The 23,343-nt window shown below is 37.0% G+C and overlaps 1 protein-coding gene across 1 annotated transcript; it reads right to left on the bottom strand.

Annotated features, from left to right (window-relative positions):
* Positions 1–9,824: 9,824 nt before the first annotated feature.
* LOC148865295 (mitochondrial import inner membrane translocase subunit TIM50-like) lies at positions 9,825–22,929 on the bottom strand. Its single transcript, XM_088978874.1, has 10 exons — positions 22,484–22,929; positions 21,761–21,849; positions 19,077–19,113; positions 18,317–18,378; positions 18,125–18,238; positions 12,847–12,951; positions 12,649–12,747; positions 12,108–12,264; positions 11,877–11,979; positions 9,825–10,174 (listed from the first exon to the last, which is right to left on the bottom strand). The coding sequence occupies exons 1-10, from the start codon at positions 22,731–22,733 to the stop codon at positions 10,129–10,131; spliced, it is 1,062 nt and encodes a 353-aa protein (XP_088835000.1). The 5' UTR covers positions 22,734–22,929; the 3' UTR covers positions 9,825–10,128.
* Positions 22,930–23,343: the final 414 nt, after the last annotated feature.

The raw sequence follows: 23,343 nt of genomic DNA, 5'->3' as shown, positions 1-23,343 counted from the left end.
AGACCGAGCTGAATTCACATCGGGCTTTTTTGGCAAATCCCGAGCCCAGCCCGAAAAATAATCGAGTCAGGCTTTTAGGTCCGAGGTCAAGCCCACGGGCTAAAATTCATGTTCAAGACTATTCGAGGGCCGGCCCAGGCCGTTGGGCCACCCGGCCCAGGCCGTCGGGCCACCCGGCCCATGAACACGTCTACGTAGGATAAAGAGTTTATAGGTGTCATTATAGACAAGCTATTTTACAAAATATGATAACATAAAATGGCCCAAAAATAAAAGAATTAGCTCTGTAAGTAGCCAATCAAAACCCACAATTTTTTTTCTTTTTTATTTTTATTTATATTATCTTGACATGGTCATCGAAGTTGGAAGCAGTCTCCCATGAACACTCTCGAGTTGAGACCGAACGGGCTGAGATGGAGTCAAAACAGAGGTCTCTTTGATAGAGCAAGTGGCCAAGCTGCAGGAAGAAGCCTCTTCGTTAGAAAACCAACTTGAACGAATCTGGGGAAAGAGCACATGGGCTTTTTCTTCAGATGAGAAGGGAGACCCAAGCAGTATTCTCCAACTTACAGAAGTTACTGCTTCTGGAATTACTACTCCCATGGGCTTTTTCTTCAGATGAGAAGGGAGAGAAGGGAGGTGAATGGTCGGGTCTGGATTTCCACTAATTGCAGGCAATCACCGTAGTAGCATCTCCTTTAGTTGCCATGACAGAAACAACCTGTTCACTACTGCAGCAATGGTGTCTGACTTCACCCTTCTCCTTTGAGTGCAAACTCTCCAACTGGTCCAATCTTATTGACAAGCGATCGAACATGTGATCCATTTGCTCCATCATCCGTTTTTGGTTGACGGCCAGCAATCAGAGACCTTTACTTGCAGTTGAGCGAGCTGGTGCCCAAAACCAGTAACAATAACTGGCTCCGATACCATTTTATACGTGTCTTGGGAAAACTCACCCCTAATTATTGGAGCTACTAATTTTCGTCCCATTCAAGTGTTAGCAATTTTTCCACATCTACATCTATAGTATGGATATTATTGCGTGATATATATGTGCTTGAGTCCTATTCAAGTGTTGACAACTTCACTCAGATAAATGAGCGGGGCCTTAATGTCCTCCAATAATTAGTTGTTCTTTCAAGAATAACCTAAGCAGGGGTAGATTTATTATTCAAACAGATACCATTTCTATTTTTCCAAATAAACCAAATCAAAATTGCCAGCTTTTCCTTATGCAATTGATCATAAATAGTAGGTTGGATCCTAGAGATTCAGGCCACCAATCTTTCACAATCAAACCCAAATCATTAGGTACTAAGAGGTGAACATTCAGTCATCCAAAGTTTCTGGGAGAGAATACATCTAAGAAATAAATGGTCAATATTTTCCTCCTCTCCAAATTGGCTACAACTACCATCTATATTAAGACCTTTCTTCCTAAACTTATTTTTTGTGGGTAACTTGCCACTAATAACCAGGAACATAAAAACCTTAATCTTTGGGGGAACTGTTAGACTCCATACATTTTTTAACAAATTATCCATGACATCACTGTGGCATTACTTCAGCATTCCTCATTATATGTTGTTTTGACAGAGAAATTACCATTATAGGTAAATTTCCAAACCAATGTATCAGAAGGGATTAAAATCGGTTTGATGTGCTACCAAACTGAATTAGGAACAGTTGTTCTAATGATATTGAAGGGATAGGATATCCATCACATGGACGCCCAAAGATTGCGGAATAAGGGGCGAATTTCAAAAATTTTTCTCTCCCTTCAACTGGGAATCGCTTTCCCTATTTAGAAAATCATATTTTCAAGGATCATTCTTGAACCATAAACTGAACCAGATCTGAACCAAAAGGAGTAGGGAGGGATTATACCTGATACGGAGAAGCAATATCTCCCAATGGAGGTGTTCATGCCAAAGGAATAATCCAAAATCTGCTCTCACTGAAGATGGCGCAGTGCAGGGTGGAGAAGAATCAATAGTGTTTTTCCAAAAGAACTTGACCCTTCGCAAGAATCAACTGGATGGCTTGTGAATACAACTCCAAAAAGATTGGTATGAAAATCAAATCTTGATTTCTCCCAAGAACTGGAGATCGAACTGCTGGAGGCGGCGGCTACAGGAAGGAGGCGGCAAGAAAGTATTTGCAGGGTGCAGAATTCTCTCTTCTTGTAATCCTAGCTCTAAAGACAATAGTGTGTTGGTTGCATGTCTAAAGGTTGCCGCCCCCTCCTCCTTTTATAATCTCAAAGGGATCAGCTCCTAATCCCATTAGGAGTTGCTAATCCAAATCATATTTGGATTAGAAATCCCTTTAAGTGATAAGGGATAACCCTTATCTTATTTGCATAGTAGATCAGCCATCTCCTAATCTAATTAGGAGGCTTCTAGATCTAAATCTTATTTAGATCTTGGACTCTCTAAGTGGATAGGGTCTGGGCCCAATCCTATCAGCTGATCCATCTCAGAATTCACCCCTTTAAGTGACTAATCAAATTAGCCCAGTTCGAAATGGGCTTAAGGCCCATTTAAGGTTATGTATTCATTTAGCCTTCCAAACTGCTACCCAATTGGGCTTCCTTGTATGGCGTGGGACTCTAACATTGATCTACACATCAGCCACATGGGTTCAGCCAAGCCTTTTTTACAAGGCCTAGCCGAATACACTGTTATGGACAGTGCACCCCCTGAAAAACATCTCATGGTCTCTATGGGCCCAACACTTACCCTAAGTGGTCCCCCTGGGCCAAGCCACCTTGTAACGCCCAGGGACTGTGGGCAGATGCAAGATTAGCCCATTAGGTATTATCCTCAATGGTCTTACACTTAACCTCTCAGCCCATAATGATCATACACTGCCCGACAAGAGAGGACCTCTCCCTCGGCTGCAAGGAACAATATTGCACTCTCTGCTTATATGGATCCCAGGAATTAAAACATTTTGCAAACCTTTTAGAAACCATAAATAATATATATATATATATATATATATATATATATATATATATATATATATATATATATTTATATCTCATATAAAATATATTTTGCAAAACAAATCTCAACGATTGAAATCGGATACCAGCAGTCTTGGTTTCCATCAGTGAGAGTGCATCTTCGATCATTACCTTTGTCCGACAAAGGGGTTGATCCTGTCACTATGATCACCCACTCAGATGAATTCTCAAACTGTCCCAACATACCCGGGTTTTGACCCCCGCTAAGGATCTCACTGAATGGTACATCAAAGACAGCCTAATCCGACACCTAGTGTAGTATCATAATCGAGTCTAGGGGTCGGGTGTAACTTTCCAGTTTTGCCCATCAATCAACAAGGTCCAGGGTGATACTGGAAATTTGGTCCAATTCAAAGATTCAATTAATCCTACACTGTATGTGCCTAGCGTCTTATCCTGGCAGCTGAGACAGGCCACCCCAACCGACTTGGTGACACCACAGTGTCAGCCTTATCAGGATAGGTCTCCCCAGACCTACCCACTGGTTGTGAACATTCTAAACTAACACGAGTCTCATTATGTGTCCAGTTTAAAGGTATTACACAGAAACATACCAAGGGAACATGAATCAAATATGCACTTTTATTCATTTATAATAAACTCATAAAGTACATCATCTTGATTAAAGCTAAGGGCATACAAATAAACCTAAGGAGGGGTAGATTTATTATTTAAACAAATATCATTTCTATTTTTCCAAATAAACCAAACCATAATTGTCAGCTTTTCCTTATGCAATTGATCATAAATAGTAGGTTGGATCCTAATGATTCGGGCCACCAATCTTTCACAATCAAACCCAAATCATTAAGTACTAGGAGGTGAACATTCAGTCATCCAAAGTTTCTGGGAGAGAATACATCTAAGAAATAAATGGTCAATTTTCCTCCTCTCCAAATTGGCTACAACTACCATCTATATTAAGGCCTTTCTTCCTAAACTTATTTTTTGTGGGTAACTTGCCACTAATAACCAAGAACATAAAAACCTTAATCTTTAGGGGAACTTTTAGATTCCATACTTTTTTTAACAAATTATCCATGACATCACTGTCCGCATTACTTCAGCATTCCTCATTATATGTTGTTTTGACAGAGAAATTACCATTAGAGGTAAATTTCCAAACCAATGTTAGAAGGGATTAAAATCGGTTTGATGTGCTACCAAACTGAATTAGGAACGTCTGTTCTAATGATATATCTTCTTTCAATATGTTTGTCTTTCGTCAGTAATGTTACTCTCCAACATCTCCAAATTTGAAATACCATGTGGGTTAACTTCATTAATAATCGGGTATTACCAGCCCACGTATCCTTCTAGAATTTTATAAGATTCCCATTGCCTACCTTCCAACTTGTTTCCCTCATGAACAGATCTCTAAAAGTTGGAATTCCTCTCCATACCCATCAAATACCTTTCTTTCATCAACTTCACAAAAATTATTATTTTTTAAATATTTACAACCGACCACTCCTACCCATAAATTCTCTTTATTTGTAATGATTTTCCATCTAAATTTGGTCAGTAAGGCTTTGTTGATCCATTTTAGATTTTTGAGCATTTTTGAGCCTCATACCTCCCATAGATTTGGAGGTACGAACCCTCCAAACTCCAGTTGACTGGATGGAAAGGGTTGTTGCTACTTGATTTAGACCATAAAAATTCTCTCTGCAATTTTTCCAGCTCATTTATAACAATATTGTTGGGAACCTTGAATGATTGCATAATAAACTAGGGACCAATACTAGCTGTTGTATTTATTAATATCAATTTGCCTTGTATAGAAAGGGTATTTCTCTTCCACCCTGCCAGTTTTTTCACCATTATTTCATTGAGAAATTTAAAGAAGTCCTTTGAGACTCTACCATCAATAATTGGGGCACCCAAAATTTTTTTTTTTTTCTTCAGGGGAATTTTGAAGATTTTTGTCATAATTTTTTGGAATTTTCTGATGTGGACGCTTTATTGGGAAGACATATCACCACGGGCAGCAGTAGTAAAGGGAGCAAGATTTGCTAATTCTCATCTTATCTAACTCTAGCTAGATACAATTCTTATCTTATCAGTTCAGTCGTATCTTATCTTATCAGTTTAGTAGGATAGATTAAGGGAGTCTTATCTTATCTTATTAGTTCAGTCTTATCTTATCTTATCAGTTCAGTCTTATCTTATCTTATTAGTTCAGTAGGATAGATTAAAGGAGTTTTATCTTATCTTATCAGTTCAGTAGGATAGATTAGTAGGGACTCTTCCTAATTAGTAAGGAATCTTCCTAAAAGTAGGACTCTTATCTCTTGCAATCTCTTATTTAAGGAGCCGATATTATTCAATAAAGGCATTGAAAATTTCAGTCAAGAAAGAGAGCAAAGGAGAGTTGGTGATCTCTTGAACAAATCACCTTTAGGGCACCAAGATAGGTTCTTCAAGAAAAGGGAGGAACAAGGGAAAACAGGAGGTTTTCCCCGTGGACCAAACCGGGACGAGATCCTATTCTCAGGCCCATAACATTTGGTATCAGAGCCAAACGTCATGGGCAATCTAGAGTAGCTGACGTCCAGGGTCCATGAACTGGAGGACAGGCTCGTGGAGAACAGAACAGAGGTACCCAAAATCAAGGACGATGTCCGAGAGTTACAGCGCTTGATGGAGTTGTATTTCTCTAACAAGGAAAGGAATTCAGAAGGGGCTACAACCACAAATAGCCATCGACCAGACTGGATGGAATCATCCGGCAAACAGCAAGTCATCGCCCCGGTAGTCGCGGTCGTTCCCAAGTACAACAGACTAGAGTTCCCTTCTTACAACGGCACCAGAGATCCTTTGGGATGGTTGTACAGATGTGAGCAGTTCTTCCGCAACCAACGAACAGGGGACAACGACAAGGTAAGCTTAGCCGCATTCCACATGACGGAGGAGGCGCAGCTCTGGATTTATAAATTGGAGCAGGAGGAACCCGAGCTCAGTTGGACCCAATTCAAATCCTACTATCTTCTCAGATTTGGGCCCTCATTAACAAGCAACCCATTAGGTGAACTAATCAACCTCAAACAGACGAGAACGGTGGCTGAATATCAGCGTCAGTTTCAAACCCTCCTTGCAAGAGCATCATCGGTACGACCAGACCAGCAGGTTGACATGTTCACTGCGGGGTTAGCAGAAACATTGAGGGTGGATGTGGAGATGCAAAATCCCCCCAATCTGGTTATTGCTATGAATTTGGCTCGCGCCTTTGAACGCAAGCTGCAATTCAACCGCAGAAGTATCAGTATAGGGTGGCCTCTAACAGCATGGGCATCCCCGAAACCACTCGGAATGGTTCCATCTTCAGCAGCCGACCAAAAACGGAAATCCGGACGAGCAACAATTCCAGATCAGCACCTAGTGTGGGGAGCAGTATTGTTGCACCCCCTATTAAGCACTTGTCCAGGGCTGAGGTGGCGGAGTGCAGGGCGAGGGGATAGTGTTTTAATTGTAATGAACTTTACTCAGCAGGGCACAAGTGCAAGAGACTTTTCTTTCTCCTAGTGGAACAAGAGGAAGATGAGGATGAACCCTCTTCATTGGAACCCGATCCAAGAGGGCAAAATCATTCCACCTATCCTAGATTCTTTTGACTGTGTTTCAAGACACCCATCCTGAATTCGAGCTTGAGGACAAGCTCTTAGTCCAGGAAGGGAGTAATGATGTGGATGCTTTATTGGGATGACATATCACCACCGGCAGCAGCAGTAAAGGGAGCAAGATTTGTTGATTCTCATCTTATCTAACTCTAGCTAGATACAATTCTTATCTTATCAGTTCAGTCTTATCTTATCTTATCAGTTCAGTAGGATAGATTAAGGGAGTTTTATCTTATCTTATTAGTTTGGTCTTATCTTATCTTATTAGTTTAGTAGGATAGATTAAGGGAGTCTTATCTTATCTTATCAGTTCAGTAGGATAGATTAATAGGGAGCCTTCCTAATTAGCAAGGAGTCTTCCTAAAAGTAGGACTCTAATCTCTTGTAATCTCCTATTTAAGGAGCTTATATTATTTAATAAAGGCATCGAAAATTTCAGTCAAGAAAAAGAACAAAGGAGAGTTGGTGATCTCTTGAACAAATCACCTTTAGGGCGGCAAGATAGGTTCTTCAAGAAAATGGAGGACAAGGGAAAACAGGAGGTTTTCCCTGTGAACCGACCCGTGATGAGATCCTATTCTTGGGCCCGTAACATTTTCCAGGAATGTTCTTTGAGAAGGATATAGTTGATTTTGCCAAGTTTGGCAATTGGCACAAAGCTTGGGTAAAACACATCTAAACAAGAAAGAGGAAAAAAAAGAGTTTATGTATCTTTTCCTTTTTTTCTTCAAATTTTAGCATATACAATCGTTTTTTTCATACATAATATTTCTTAAACCATTTCTCATTAATTGGGCATACAAGACTTCCCCACTACTAAGCCCTCAGCCCTCTAAACAGCCCCTATCCATTAACTTCGGATCCCTACAATGTGCATCCCACACGTGCCCCGTGGCACATCCCAACCATGCATGCATTGGGAATATTTCTCATGAATCGTACTTTATTCACTCATTACAATTAAATTTCATTGGTATAATTGTTTGATTAGACAACTTGCCACTTGTACTTTTGGTTTTGCAATTGTAATTTTCTAAAATTTTGGATTTTCCCACTAAAACTCCTATTTTCTTTCTTGTCCCACATGGAAAAATATTGGTGATACAAATGGATTGAATAGGATTTGCACCAGGGTATATTCTAATCTAATCCGATACTATAAAGCATAGATCCAATCCGATTCGGAGATTATACCGGAATTGATTTGAATCCGAATCCATTAAGGATGTCGATACCCAAATCTGATCTAATTTAATTTTTAAAATATTTATTAAATTATTAAAAAGAAAAGAACATATAACAGTTTATATAAAGAAAATTAAAAATATACAAGTATTTTTCAATTATTTTCATCATATATATACATGATTTTTTATAAAAAAAATAAATAAATAATATAAAAAGTTGCAAGAATGCAAACATAAACATATTTATAAATAATATAGGGGGTGATTTGAATTCAATCCGATTTTTTGATCGGATTCTATTATCCAATCCAATAATCCAAAAGGAGATATCAAATCTGCCAAAATAGAATTAGATTTTGGATCAGATCATGGTACAATTCATTTGCATGCTTAGAAGAGAGAGAGAGGATTAAACTAGTTCCAATCTGATTCATGAATTGGGTGTTTTGTTGAGATTTTTCCTTTTGATAAATGGAATTAGCTTTTTACTTGCACTTTTGGTTTTGCAAAAGTACTTTTCTAAATTTTTGGATTTTTCCACCAAAACTCCTATTTCATTCATCTTTTATCTTGTTCCACATGAAAAAAAGAATCAAAACCTTTATTGGATTTATTAATAGGAGCTTTCTACACTATAGAATTACAAAATAAAAAGAGATTATTTACACACTTTAGAAAGGCATACTTTGCTGGCACTCCGCACTTATCACACCATAAGAAGGCTTAATCATGACCATTGATTTTTGTTTTCCACTTCCAACGATCAAAACTTGATCAAGTGATCAAGAGACCATTAATTCAAATTTTAATTTTTAAGTCGTTAATTGCTATAACAACTGACAAAGAGCAGTCAAATTCAAATTCATGACGGTACAAGATGTTTACACACTAAAAAACCTTTCAAAATGACTAAAATCTATAAAAAGGGGCAATTACACACTTAAATTTCTTTTAAATCCAAGTTACTATCTTGTAGGTTTCTTTGGAAGATCAACTTCTTTTGTTTTCTTACCTAAGACCTTCTATCTGGGAATAAATTTGTTTGTAATATAAGAGCAAATCTAATTCATTGAAGGCATTCAAATAATGTTCTGAAAGCTGTGTTTGGAAACAATGCAAATGGAGTGTAAATCCCGATTCAGGATAAATTTGTACTCTGGTTCACTTTTATTTGTGTTCGGCAACATTAGATTTATGTATTGACAAATGACAAAAATATGCATATTTACATTGATAATAAGATGTAAAAGTACATCAATAAAAAAAAAGTAAATTTGCATTCAAGTGGGTTTTTGATAAAAAAATAAAGCATATGCTTTATTGAAATTCATGTTTGCATTCAATACAGCTAAGTCTTTAATAAAAAGATAAATTTATCAATGCAAAACTAACCCAACTTTGCAATTTATATGAACCATTTTACACTACATATTTGCATTCACACTTATTTGCATTGTTTCCAAACGCAGCCAAAGGCATCAAGATTTGCTTGTAATATAACATCAACTTCTTCTGTTTCCTTACCCCTTTTTACAAAGTTTCCAACTCAATTAATTAATGGTAGCCTCATGGTTTCTACCCCTTATTATTGGTTTAGGAACCAGTAGGACAAGAAATTGAACGCACTTCATGCTCTAATTGATAAAGCATCACCTATCAATAATCCGAAGCCATAACCAAAGTCGCAGCAGGCCAGCAGCCAGATCTTTGTGAGGGCGTATCCAAAACAAAACAATCCAGCACAACAAAGACTCTAGCCCATTGGATAATAGATACTGATCAAAACAAGTTGAGAGTATTCTAGTTTACAACTAGAGGAACATGCTCTCAAATTCATTTTGTACACTTTCCAAATTCCCAGGCAAATTTAGAGGGTTCATCTTCTAACTCTTTTGCAAAAAGGAATCATCAAGCTTCTCTCCTGCTAGCAATGAAGTTTGTAAAAAAAAAAAAAGAAGAATAAATACTTTACAAGTAAACAAGTTTTCCATCTTCCTAGAATATCTAGGGAAGGTACCAAGCTAAAGATACACTAAATCATTTTGAAATTGTCAAAATTATGTTATTCAGAAGGAACAACAAAACCATCCCTGCTTTTTTCACCAAGGGGTGGGATGGGCACATAAATCATGATTTATATATGTCCTCGGTTCTCTCCGAATCCCTCTCTCTGGACCTGGAAAAGGCTTTTGAAATACAAGAAAATGGCTCCAAAATTCCAAATATTTGTCAAAAATACCTAATTATTTACCAATTTCATGTCAGATAAATTAATACTGTTTCAACCTCAGCGTCGCCAGAAACGTCCATGCTGCTTCTGTTCTTGCATCCGCCTGCACAATTGACAAAGCAATATTGTTGGGTCTAACTTTGTATAGGTTTCATAATTAAACTAAAACTTATCTTGCGAAGTTAGTGCAGCATCAATACCCCATCTTCTAAATCGATAAAAGAGAGATTAAAGTTGGACTGAAGAAATGTATTTCCCTAAAAATGACCTTCAAGGACATTCCTAATAAAAGCTAATAATCATAAAAAGAAGCATCAGAGCATTAGGATCACATACAAACCCTAAGCATCAATCCACACAATTCTCTTCTCTTTTAAGATTTTTTCTTTCTGGATGGGGGTTTGGTATCAAGGGTTAATATAAAACTACCCTTAAGACCTAATTACGTTCCAACTGTATTTTGAAGCTATTTGAGGACAATACAAGTTACAAAGAACAAGACATTACTTGGTTAAGGGTAACATCTCGGGCTAGCATGTGAACATGGTTTAGAGTCCGAGGGCGGCCACTTTGTGGGAAAAAATGCCAAAGTTAGGACCTTACCCAGTCTACCCCTCCCAAGACCCCAGATTGCCAGGACTAACATTTTTTTCTGATCAATAACAGTGAATTTTATTAAATATTGAGAAAGTACATAAATAAGGAGCTAAAAAAACTTAACTCCCTAATACATCAAAGTACACCCAACCGTAACCAACTGCAAAACAGCCCAAAAAATAGAGTTTCTGTTCACCCCTTGCCTAGCTAAGCCATCTGCCAATGAATTTGCACTTCTCTTTACCCATGTACAGCTAACTTCCATGTCTTTACTCGGCCACTTAAATTTCCTCTTTTCATTGTTGTAGTTCCAGAGCTTGGAGTTGTCCTCCTTTAACCAGTTCACTACAATTTCAGAATCACCTTCTATGATCAATTTCTTAATATGTATATCTTTGACCCTTTGTACTCCTTCAAGAGCTCCTAATATCTCAACCCTCAAGGAATCTCCCACCCCAATTGGGCCAGAATACATAGCTAACAGATTCCCTTTTTCATCTCTTATCACTCCCCCTATTCCAGAGGGCCCTGGATTGCCCGAACTACTGCCATCAAAGTTAGCCAGGACTACCATCGGATATTTATAAGTTGCAAAGAACAAGGCCAGCACTAAAAAAAAATCATAACATAGTGATAGTAGACATGGTGCATATCTGCATTATTCTAAATAGAAAAGAAAATTGTATTTAGGTAGTTCTGTTCCAAGTCAATCTTTAAATGCTATTATTGGACCAGAATCTGTTAAATAAGGTGATCGTATAGACTTGAGGTTACTTGTAGGCATGCATGAGCAGGGTGCTACTAGTGGTTAGAAATGGTTTTACACATCTCAGATAGTAAGGGAGCTACAATTTAAACTTATCAAAAAAAAAGGGAGCTACATTTTAAACTTATCAAAAAAAAGGGAGCTACATTTTAAACTTATCAAAAAAAAGGGAGCTACATTTTAAGCTACTTGCTTATATTTACAACGAAATAAGTTCAGTAAAGCAAATTCAGGTCAATCCACAGATGGAAGCCATGATAAACTTCACCATTAATTGCTCTACAGGTAAGGTGAGAGTTCACTAGCTGTGCAGGCAAAACATAATTCTATTTACTGAAAATGGTCTACAGCTGCAGGTGACTATACTATGTCTTCTCTTACAGTGTAATGTATCTTCTAAAATAGGATCGGTGGCATCTATTCTCCTCCAAAGTTAATTTACCTTTGGTGCTCTTTAGAGCGCTCAATGAACTCAGTAGCAATATCACGACCCTGATAAGAAGCTAGTACCGGTCTTATATCGGCAGGTCTATGGCGTGCTACATCTGTAGAAAAACCAGTAGATTTCAGTAAACCCCACATAGAGCAAATACCATTTCAACCTGAAGGAATCACAAAATAAGCAAAGTGGACATCTAAATCTAAGCATTTTGAAGAGAAGCAGAGAGCATACATTCAAGAAAAGGAATAAGATCCAGAAGTGCTGTATCATCGGCTTCAAGCTTCCAAGGCTTAATTGGAACACCATTCTCTGGCTGAAGGCTTGATTCTAGTGCATGCCCACTCACATAGAGGATCCTAGAAGGATCTCTATTCAGCTTTGTGAAATCCTGTAAGCAAGAATTAACCATTTAGAAACTACATTTCTCCAATTTCACAAATCTCCATGCAAGATAAAGATCAAGCCTTCACACACTTCTATTGTTAATTTGTTATATCAAGCTGTAAATTTGTTGAAAGACAACTAGGATTTCTTCCTTATAGTAATTCATCCCTAGATTTGAACTATCAATGATTAGAACACGGGAAAAAAATTGGGCCTAGAACGGTATCTAGGTTTAAATTTATATCCAAATAACTTTGGAGAGCATTTAGCGAAACAAACTAGAAAGTTCTCTAAACTTGCCAAGGGAAGAGATGACACCTGAAAATGAATCAACATAATGGTGCAAGACAGAAATTGAAGGAAACAAAATTTACCAGGTACTACTTACCCTGTAATGTTTTCCATCCTGATATCTGGTTGCAGATCTTGATAGTCTATAGCGTATGCATCCCTTCTTATCCAGCCTTTCAATAATAGGATCAACATACTACAAACATGCCAAGAAAATAAATGTCAACTTCAATGGACTTAACCAAGAAAAAATAAAAGATACTGGTTTAATTCTAAAAGAAAAAAACATGATTACCATACTCAGCTGGTCCGAATAAACAACAATTTCATAAAACTGGGCTAGGTGCTCCAAGAAGGCATCCACCCCAGGTCTTTTAAATGTTCTCCACCCCCGCTCACGCTTTACATAACAAGAGAAATATGGTTAAAATGCAATTTTGAAGAAATAAGGTTCATTAAAAGAAAACAAAAAAAAAATTACAAGATATGCCAGTTGAATTACCAATCAAAAAACGAGAAAGATATGCCAGTTAAATCTCCTTAAATTTTTCAAAACAATTCCAACTAATATCATCACTCATACAATCTTTCCACATGCAGATCTCTTTTATTTGCCTAACCTCTCAAAGAGTTTCTCAAAATATCTCTCCCCAACCAAGTGCAGTGCTACATATTTTGTACATGGCACAGGTACAAAGTATTCACAGGTCTGCAGGTTTCATGATACCAATATCCAAAAATCATGGCAAAATGACAAGGCAATAAATAGAACTTAGGTGCATAAACAACTCTTACATACCAAGATCAACGAGGATAAAGTTGGAGAGTGTTGGATGTGAATTTTGAACTAAAAATTGAAGTGTCCGGAAAATATCACACTTGTATAGGTATCCAGGAATCATAGATGAAATATAGTAAAAAATAAGAAAATCAAAGTGTTGTCTTAATTGTTAGCCCCTTGTTGCATATGTTCTTTTCTGCAGAAACCTTGTTTACTAGTACTAAGTGCCTAAGCTTTATTCTTTTCCTTGAAATCGAAAATGTATAGGTTGTATTTATATATAGAAAAACTTTACAAAAAGTGTCTAAGTACCCAAGTTTTTTACTCACTTCGGGTTGGAGCATCATTGAGATTAAAAGAAGTGCCATGCCAAGTGCTTCCGGCACAGCTAGACCTTTAGTTTTTTGAAATATAAAGTATTCTATTCATTTATAAGTTGAAGCCATGTACTACTATAACATGTAGAGTGGGACACCATACAAAAACACACAAGCTCCTCTGACTATCTGACAAAAGGTCTGAACAATTTCAGGATAACAAAATATCAAAATCAAAAAATAAAAATGATGAGAGATAATGTTGAACAGGTCCAGAATTGCCAGCCAAGAGAGAACAGTCCTCGAAACTCTTGTAGTGACTTCCGCAACCGAGCGGCTCTTGCCCTCAAATACCCTCTGATTTCTTTAATTCCAAATGCACCATGATGCTGGAATGGGAATGGAGCTCCACAACTTTCTGCATCTTCTGTTAAGACCCCCACCCTCCAAGCCTTCAGGTGTTCTGTTGAAGATCTTGGCTGACACCAATTGAAGTTTAGAATTTTACAGAAATAATTACAGACCCCCTCACCAGAATACAATGAAGAAACAGATGATCTGCAGTCTCAATATCCTCTACATATAAAGCATAGTTATAGAATACAAATTTACACCTCTTCTTTGCATGTTGTCTCTGGTTAGACATTTTTCCAAAACAGCAGTCATAAAGCAGAAAGGCTGTTTTCGTAGAAATGTTTTTGAACTGCCGTTGACCTGGATGGTCGGACTGTTCAGCCCGGTAATCATCCAGGCAACCGGTTCCGTTTTACCCCAAACCCGGTCCCTGGCCAAAAACCGTTGAATTGGTCAGTTACCCGCTGATCCGGGCGGTCGAACTGTCAACCCGTTCAACCTGTTCAATGGTTTTGGCCTTTTTTATTTTTTATTTTTTCATTGGAACAGGCCATCTGTTCAAACCGGACAGTCAAACTGTCAACCCAGAAACCAGTGGCCAGAACAGTTCTGGTTCCAGGTCGGTTTTTAAAACCTTGCTTTGTAGAGACATGAGGAAGTAATATTTCTCTGTGGAGGAAGTCTAAGGCCTGAAAATTGCTTGACTTTTATTATGCTGAGCAATAAAAGTTTACAACAAAGAAAAAAGTTGTATTATGCTGAAACAAAAATGTACAACTTTATATACAAGATTAAGGACTTATACAAGCTACCCCCCCCCCCCAAACAAGATTTACAACTTCGCCCAAAATAATTGATTTCTATCCACCCCTTGCTTAACAAAACATTCAACCTAGTTTTTAGCCGATCTTGGAACCCATTGAGCTTTCACCTGTAGATTCCTCGTTAACCACTTAAACTTCATCTCATTCAACCTTAGAATCTCCTTCTATGACCTGTTTCTGGATGTTCATCTCACTTGCTAGTTGTACCCCCTAAGGTCCTCTTTTTTTTTTATCGATAACAGAAATTTTTATTAATGAATAATACTTGTAAAAACTAATTACAGAAAATGGGGGAGGTAAACCATCTTAACTCCCCAACATCAAAATGGCAACAAAATACTAAAAATGTTCCCAAAACAAAGAATCCTTAGCCACCCCTTGCTTAGCTAACCCATCAGCCATTGAGTTAGCACTTCTCTTCACCCAGCTATATTGCACCTCTAAGTCCTTACACAGAATTAAATTTTTTCTTCTCATTGTTGTAGCTCCACAAGCCACTGATATCTCCTTTCAGCCACCTAATCACCACCTTCAAGTCCCCCTCAATCACTAAGCATCTAATGCTTAATTCTCTTGCTCAGCTTCTTGAAGATGTACCCCTTAGGTCCTTACGAAGCAACCAACAGTTCATCCCTTATAGGATAAAAGATGCTCAGCTTCTTGAAGAAATATTTGACAGAAAATGTTCCCGAATGGTCCCACCTCCATACTCTCAAATCATCTTGATCTGGACTTGAAATATTGCTGTTGAGCAGCTAGGGAAGGGTAGAAAGGTCTTCAATCTCCCAACCATTTAAGGGTCTCCTGAAGGATGGACATAAACCACTTCAACACCCTGAAATTCTTTCATGTCCATAACCCAAGCATTCCCTGTTGTCAGCTAGAACGAAAAGGGAAGGAAAACCAATCCATTAAGGTTGTCATCAAACGGTTCACACCAATCACCTCTAAAAAATCTTATCCTACTACCAAGGCCCACTTTCATCTGTAATAGAATTGCAAACTTTGCCATGAAATTTTCCAATACCCCTCCACATTGAGCATTCATACAGCCCCTCGGATTCTTGAGCTCCAACTGAAGTTTCCAGGCCTATATTTCTTCAAGATTATCATCCTCAAGAGGTTTTCGGTTGAGATCTCGAAAACCACTTATTAATGCAATGTTCACTTCTCTTAACCTTTTGATTCCTAGAGCACCAGCTGCTACAGATTTACATAAAGGGTCTTGCCACCTTCTGGTCTTTCAAGCAGAAAAAAGGGTCTTCCCCAAGTATTACGATCCTAAGATTGTAAACATCATCAAGGTAAAACAGATCTAGGGGCAGTTGGAATCAAGATCGTGTTCTAAATCTCGATTAATATTCTTGCAAACCGAATGTTCTCCCATCTTCAAACCTTCTAAAGCTCCCAACAGCATCTCCTATTGTCCTGATGACTTCTGTACTCCAAGCATGTAATGGTATTCCATAGACATTGAGCCATATAAATCTTATCTTCTCTAAATCCTTTCCAAGACAGTGACCATCGACTGAAGAAAATTTCTGGATTCCCTTTCATTCCTACCTTTCCCTCACTAGGGGTTTTTCCATGTCTTGTTTCCGCCTAAAGCTGAATAGGAAAAGCAATACTCCCAATCTTCTGACACGGGTAAAGCTCAAGCTGTGCCACTCAGCAATCACCCATTTCTCCACATCTCTGATATCAGGTTCCAAGTGCACAAATCTACCCATCAAACAACAGTTCAAAAACTCCAAACTCAACTCTATCTTGCCCACTTCCCTAACAGACACACCATTTGCCACTGTGTTCATCTCATTCGCCATCTTCATCTCAAACTATACCCACATTGTTTTTCATGTGCATACCAACATCAGTCAATCAATATACACCATTTCCTCTTGATTATCTTTCAATTCCGTTCAGATTTTTACCTCTTTCATGCAAGAGATCTTAAAACCATTTTGTCTCTCCCTCTCACTCTAAAATCAGTTGTGTCTGGAGGCATGGTTATGTAGCTACTTTCTATAATGCTAGAACTGTAAGTCTGTGTGCCTGAATCAGTTTTGCTTTTCTAATTTGATTTAAGCTGTTCAAATGCCATTGGTGTTTGGAGAGGAAGAGACATTGCATTTTGCCCTAAATGATGTTCTTGGCAACCCATCCAAAGTACCCTACTACCAATCCAACAGCTTGGGTAATTTCATTGATTGGCCAGAGGTGCTGAATGTGTTTTCTAGAAGTTATTTCCTGGTAACTTGGTAACATTATGAGTTTCAAAGATAACAATATCATAATTCTGGCATCTTTTCCCACATTTCATTTCACCCATTTCTCTGTTTGTACACATAGTCTGTTATCCTAATGGAGTTTATGGTGGCTCAACATACAGTCATACACTAATGATAGTTGCCTGCAATGGAATGGTGGTGAATGAAACCTATTGATGCCAATAAAAGGTGCTGTATGATGTAAAGTATATTCAATTTAAATGCAATGGAATGGTGGTGAATGAAACCTATTGATGCTAATAAAAGGTGCTGTATGATGTAAAGTATATTCAATTTAAATGCAGAAAAATACCAGTTTATGTGAGGGCTTCCTTGTAAAACCAAATCCTTCCAAATAACAAATGTTGAGATAACAACATTCCCAGCCTTCTTTCCTCCACAAAATTAAAAAAAATAAATAAATAAAGGTATTTAAAATAGCTTGTCATGTATATGGAAAACTTTTAAAAGTACATTCCCTAATTTTTTTTGAGAGAAGATAAAGTACATGCCCTAAAATCTTTGACTATTACGTAAAAAGATAATTAGTTCATCAGGCTAGGTGCTGCAGTAATGAACAACAAATTTCATTACTAACAAAAAAAAAATCTCCTTAATAACATAGTCATTTTTACAGAAACCTAGGACATTAGAAAAAACGAATTCTAAATTAGATTAGAAATTAAATATTCAAAATAAGTTCAGATTAAAATATCTCTCCATTAAGTATTAAATAATCAAAACAAATTCAAGGCACATGCACTTTACAAGTTCACGCATGTATACATAACACATGCACACATGCATGCATGAATATATAGATTCATACATATGCATATGGAGAGAGAGAGAGAGTTGCAGAATTATGGGGTTTACACCTAAGGAGAAATAAGTAATAGATGAAAAAAAAAATGGAAGATACAGACATGCAAGGTGAACAACATTAAGTTATCAGCTAATCTTACTGATAATGAATAGGGAAAAAATGAGAATACTTGCATGTAATAAAAGCCCAAGAATGAAAGTTTACCTTCCAATCAGAATATATTAAAGTCTCATTTAGATCCAGAACAAGTGTAAATACATGCTGCTCCTGAGGATGCAAATCAGGAAGAAGCTTCTCAGATGATGGTTCAGTAAATCCCTGCATCAATACATGTAAAATACATAAGAACTGTATGATTAAAAAACCGCAAAAGGTAGCCAAAAAAGTAATACACACCCGAACATGTTCTTCAATTGACCTCCTGAGGTCCAGGTATAGCTCAATTGCTTTAGCAGGCACTGGGATATCAGACAATGTAATTAATAAAATGATATGCACCAAAAGAAGAAGATAAATTTTAAAAAAAGAGATATCAATAGAACTCTCATTAAATTTTTCCCCTTCAAAAGGGTGAAAAGAAACTGAAAACTCAACCATCACCAATAAAATGGGAAAAAGGAAAAAGAAAAGGTAACCTTATCCCAACCATATGGGGTTGGCTACACTAGTCCTGTTTCACCATTCTATTATGTTCAAAGCATATCCATTCTTAAACTATTTGTGCTTAAATCATTTCTTACTACTTCTAACCATGTCCTTTTTGGTCTACCCCTTCAACTCGCAACAGATCAGTTCTTACATGTGCTGTTGATGATCTTCTATGCATGTGAATAACCAAACCATCTGAGTCTACTTTCTCTAATTTTATCACCTATTGGAGTTACCCCCAAGTTCCTACTAATGACTTCATTTCTGATCCTATCCTTCCTAGTTTCTCCACTTCAATAAATAACCTATGGTTAAAAGCCCAACGAAATTTCCTTAAGGGGATAGCCTATGCTATAATAGTGAAGATGCTACAAGAGTAAGAAATGAACTGCAGAATGACAAGTCCATGATGCTACACATGGACCCTAGAAGCAGAATTACAAGGGATGGGAGCAGAAAATAATGAATAACGAATTAAAAAGAATAGGAGCATAATTCATAGATTTACCTGTCATAGCAGCTGAATAAAGCAATGCCTGGAATTTCTGTTGAAGACAACAATAAGTCAATAACAGAACTTTACCATATTAATAACTCAATTTTGCATCACAACAATAATAATAATATTGTTATTATAGTAATAAAAATATAGTAATCAGTGTTTAAAAAAAAAAAGTGCAAGACTGCCAAGGCGCAAGGCAAGGCATGCACATTTTAGAAGCAAGATGCAAATTAAAAAATCAAAAAAAAAAAAAAAAAAAAAACTAAAAGAGAACAGTAATACATAAAATGAAAACCTAAGTTTCAAAAGAAATAAGTCTTAAAAAGGCCTATATATTCAAATTAAAATACATAAGCAAAACATATAAAACATTTTCAACATGAAAATGTGGAAATGGCACAACATGTGGATTATAGCACAGTGCTTTGTGGAACTTTCAATGTGTTTATTTATTTCCTAATTGCATTTCTTTTACTTAGTGTCATGTGTAACTTCTTGCATTCCCAATCCTAGGAGATCACCCCTCCCCTTGAGGTAAACCCAAACAAGTCCATGTAGGGGTTTGGGGCAACACACCCCAGACCTAAATTTTTTGGCCTATATATAAAGGAGTATATTTTGTGACTTCAGTCACAGTTCATTTTATTTTAGGATTAGGGATCAGATATTAGGTGTATTGTTGTTGCTTCTTCAGTGAAAATCTTGCTATTGAGATCTTATTTTCAAGAACCAAGCCTTCAGGTATTTAAAAGGCCATTGTTTTTTTTGTTAAACTTACAAGTTAATAGGCCATTAATGGCATACAAAAAGTAATAGAAGGTAATTTAGAAGTTGATAAACCATTACTACAATGTAAAACACATAAGAATCTAAAAAAAAAAAAAAACTACCAAAATGTATATTTAAAAAATGGCGCACACCTTGGCTGCAAGGTGTGCACCCTTTAAAAGAAGGCATGCCTGGGTTTAGCCATTTAGGTAAGGCACATGCCTTAAAATGTGCCTCACATACGTGCCAAGGCATGCCTGAGGTATGCCTTTAAAAACACTGATAACAACAACAACAACATGATAGAAGAGAACATTTTAGAGACAAGGACAATGGTGTCCTCGGCAAGATAGTAAGAGAATCTATCAGACCATTGATAGAACTCAATGATGGGGCAAGATTCATGTAGCTAACCCCAAATAGTTGGGACTTGGGACTAAGGCTGAATTGAGTAGATAGTAAGTGAATCTGCAATGCTGCATGGTATCTTTCAGGTTGCAAATAGTAAATTAATTTCCAAGAGAAAATTTCATGAGCTCAAAGGTCAATATAGTCAAGGGCTAAATTTCATTTCATATAATAGGGGTATTATCCCATTTCTATTTATCAATTGGTAGGTAACCTTCCACAAAATATTATATATGTCCCTTGTAAAGACAATACCAATGCTTTAAAAGAAAGACGCACAAGAAAAGTCAAAAGGACCTTCTAGCACCCAAGGCGCAAAGCACAAGAGAAAGCATGGTCTTGAATGAGGCAAGATGCATATTTAAAATGGACAAACAAAAAAATAGTAAATGAGAAAATATAAATGCATAAAAACATGGAAACCTGAATTTTAAAAGAAATTAAATTTTTAAAAAGCTTATCATCTCAAATCAAAATAATAAGCATAGCATATAAAATAAATTCAAAATGAAAGTGAAACCAAACAAATGTGAATTTCAAGAACTCGACAATTCAAACATGTGAAACTCTCAACGTGTTGGTCTATCTTCCAGTTGCATTACTTCTAGTTAGTATAATGTTAGATGTATTGCATTCCTACAAGACAAGTCCAAGCAAATAGGCATGGGGTATTCAGAGGCAATATCACCAACCAAAATTTTTGCCCGCTTATATAATAAAGGGGGTTGGATTTATGATTTTGGTTGCAGTTCATTCTATTTTAGGTTTAAGGATCAGATGTCAGTTGTATTGTTATTGCTTCTTTAGTGGGAATTTTGCTAGTTGAGATCCTATCTGAAAAAAACTGGGTTACAAGTATTCAAAAAGGTCTTTTCTATTGTTTCTTTGAAAAGTTAATAGGCCACTAATAGTGCACAATCAACTATTAATTTAGAAGTTAATAGAGTATTACAAAAATGTAAAACACATAGAGATGTATAAAATAGTAACAAAAAAAACAACTTATAAAGGCACATACACCTAGGCCAAGGTACAAAGTGACCCATGCATGCACTTAATTTTACCAAACATGGGTGCAACTTTTGAAAGGTATTGTGGCTGGATTGAAGCAAGGTGGATGTCATAAAATGAACCTCACATGTGCGTCTAGGTGTGCCTTTTAAAACATTAGTTGGACAATACAAGAAGTATCTAGTAATATTTCTCTAACATTACACCCCAACCAGAGATACATTCCGTAAATATTCTAATCCATGGAAACTTATAACGGGAAAAGTATGTTCCTAAATCAGTATATCCTCTCCTATCAGGCTTTAGTGGTGATGCCAGATTGTCAGGTACTAATGCACTGAATATAGAAGGAAAGGTTTATATTCTATGGTTTTGTGTAATACAAGACAGTAAGGTGTTGATACAGATCCGAATATTTTGTTGATCCAAAGTCCAAACAATTATACCATTTTAACATTTCTATTAGCATGAATTCTAAGATTTTTTACAAATGTCATACTTACATCAATAGCAGATGTATCACCTCCCACGGTCTGATTTGCAGACTCCCGAAACACCTTTGTCTTCTCATCCACTTCTTCTAAGGTGTATGCTGCATAGACAAGTAAAAAAAAAAAAAATAGAATAAGACATTTGTTAAGGATTTTCTTTCTTCTTCAGTGCCTTTTTGTTAGATAGAATAAAGAATCAACATTCTCTTCTCTTCTCTTTTCTTCTCTTCACTAAGGATTTTCTTTCTTCTTCAGTGCCTTTTTGTTAGTTTTGGTTTACATTTCAGTTATCCTTCAGTACCGTTGAAGGAAATGGTAAGACATTTGTTAAGCTGATTCCAGAATCCAGCACTATCTAACTAAAACCCAGTACTCATTGAGACTAAAAACTTGCACAACCATTGCATTTCAACTAAAAGCAGGGAACATACCAATCAAATGAAGATCGGATAAATGGGTCTAAATGGATAAAAACATATATATTTCCTATAAATAAGAAGTTATTTCTTTTTCAGGATTTTAGTATCCAACTAAAGAAAACACAAATAGACATCATTTGGTTTCTGGAATAGTTCCAAAGAAATTCAACAAATAAATAGATGCTCTTTGATTCTGCGCACAAAATCAAGACAACCAACCAGAGATCGGGAAAAAAGTACAAAGAAATAAAGAAGAAGAAAACTCATAACCTCTTCAGAATTAGTTAGAAATTTATGAATAAAAGAAGAAACGAACCATAAGTAGCGTAACTGGCGGTTGCAGCTGCTCCAATAAAAGCGCCGACTACCCCAAACTTGAGAAAACTCCATGATTTCTTCTCAGAGGTACTAGGAGGAGGAGAAGGGGTTGAAGGAGGTTGATCGTTGAGAATAGATGCGGAAGAGGCGATTGGCTCCTTGGGAGGATTTGCACTGACGCTTGAACAAAAGGACCTGTTGTTCTTCGAGAGGTAGAGAAGAAGACGAGATCGAACGATTCGAGACATCTTTCAAAATCTCTCGAAGATGCTCGAAGATGTAGGGTTTTACAGAGAGGTTTTAAAATGGGGAGCGACGCTGGAAGCTGCGAAGAAGAGCAAGGAACGTTGGAAAAAGCGCTAGAATGGGAAACCAGGAATCCCACCCTAAAAGGCGTGACTCGGGCGAGTCAATCTCCGATTCGAGGCGAGTAAAATATAAAGGGTAAATTTTTTAAAAGCGAATTTCTTAAACTATCCTATCCTTATGACTAAGTATACCCTTACTCTTTGAAAATTGACTAATAATACCTTACTCCTTTTACTCTTTTTCACAATTGATTAATCCTTATTAGTTTTAACATGCGTCAATAGAAATAAGAAAATACTATTTTACCTTTCATTACTCAAATCTCTATTTGATGGAGGGTGATTTAGCCCGACCTCGTAGCACGGGGACATGTATGCATGACTTGGCTCAAGGAACAATTCAGCCTGACAACACAACCGTGACTTGGTGGAAGAGACACGCCGAGTACTACACTATCCACTCGACGGGTTAAGCGACTCGTTGAGGACTAACACCTAGCTAACCTTGACTTTCACCAAGTGTGGGAGGTCCCGAGCTCCTCCCAGGGCT

This window comes from Nelumbo lutea, chromosome 3 (assembly GCF_056320005.1).
Source record: "Nelumbo lutea isolate HS-2025 chromosome 3, American lotus-T2T, whole genome shotgun sequence".
Lineage (NCBI taxonomy): Eukaryota > Viridiplantae > Streptophyta > Magnoliopsida > Proteales > Nelumbonaceae > Nelumbo > Nelumbo lutea.
This window is presented reverse-complemented; position numbering and strand designations above follow the sequence as displayed.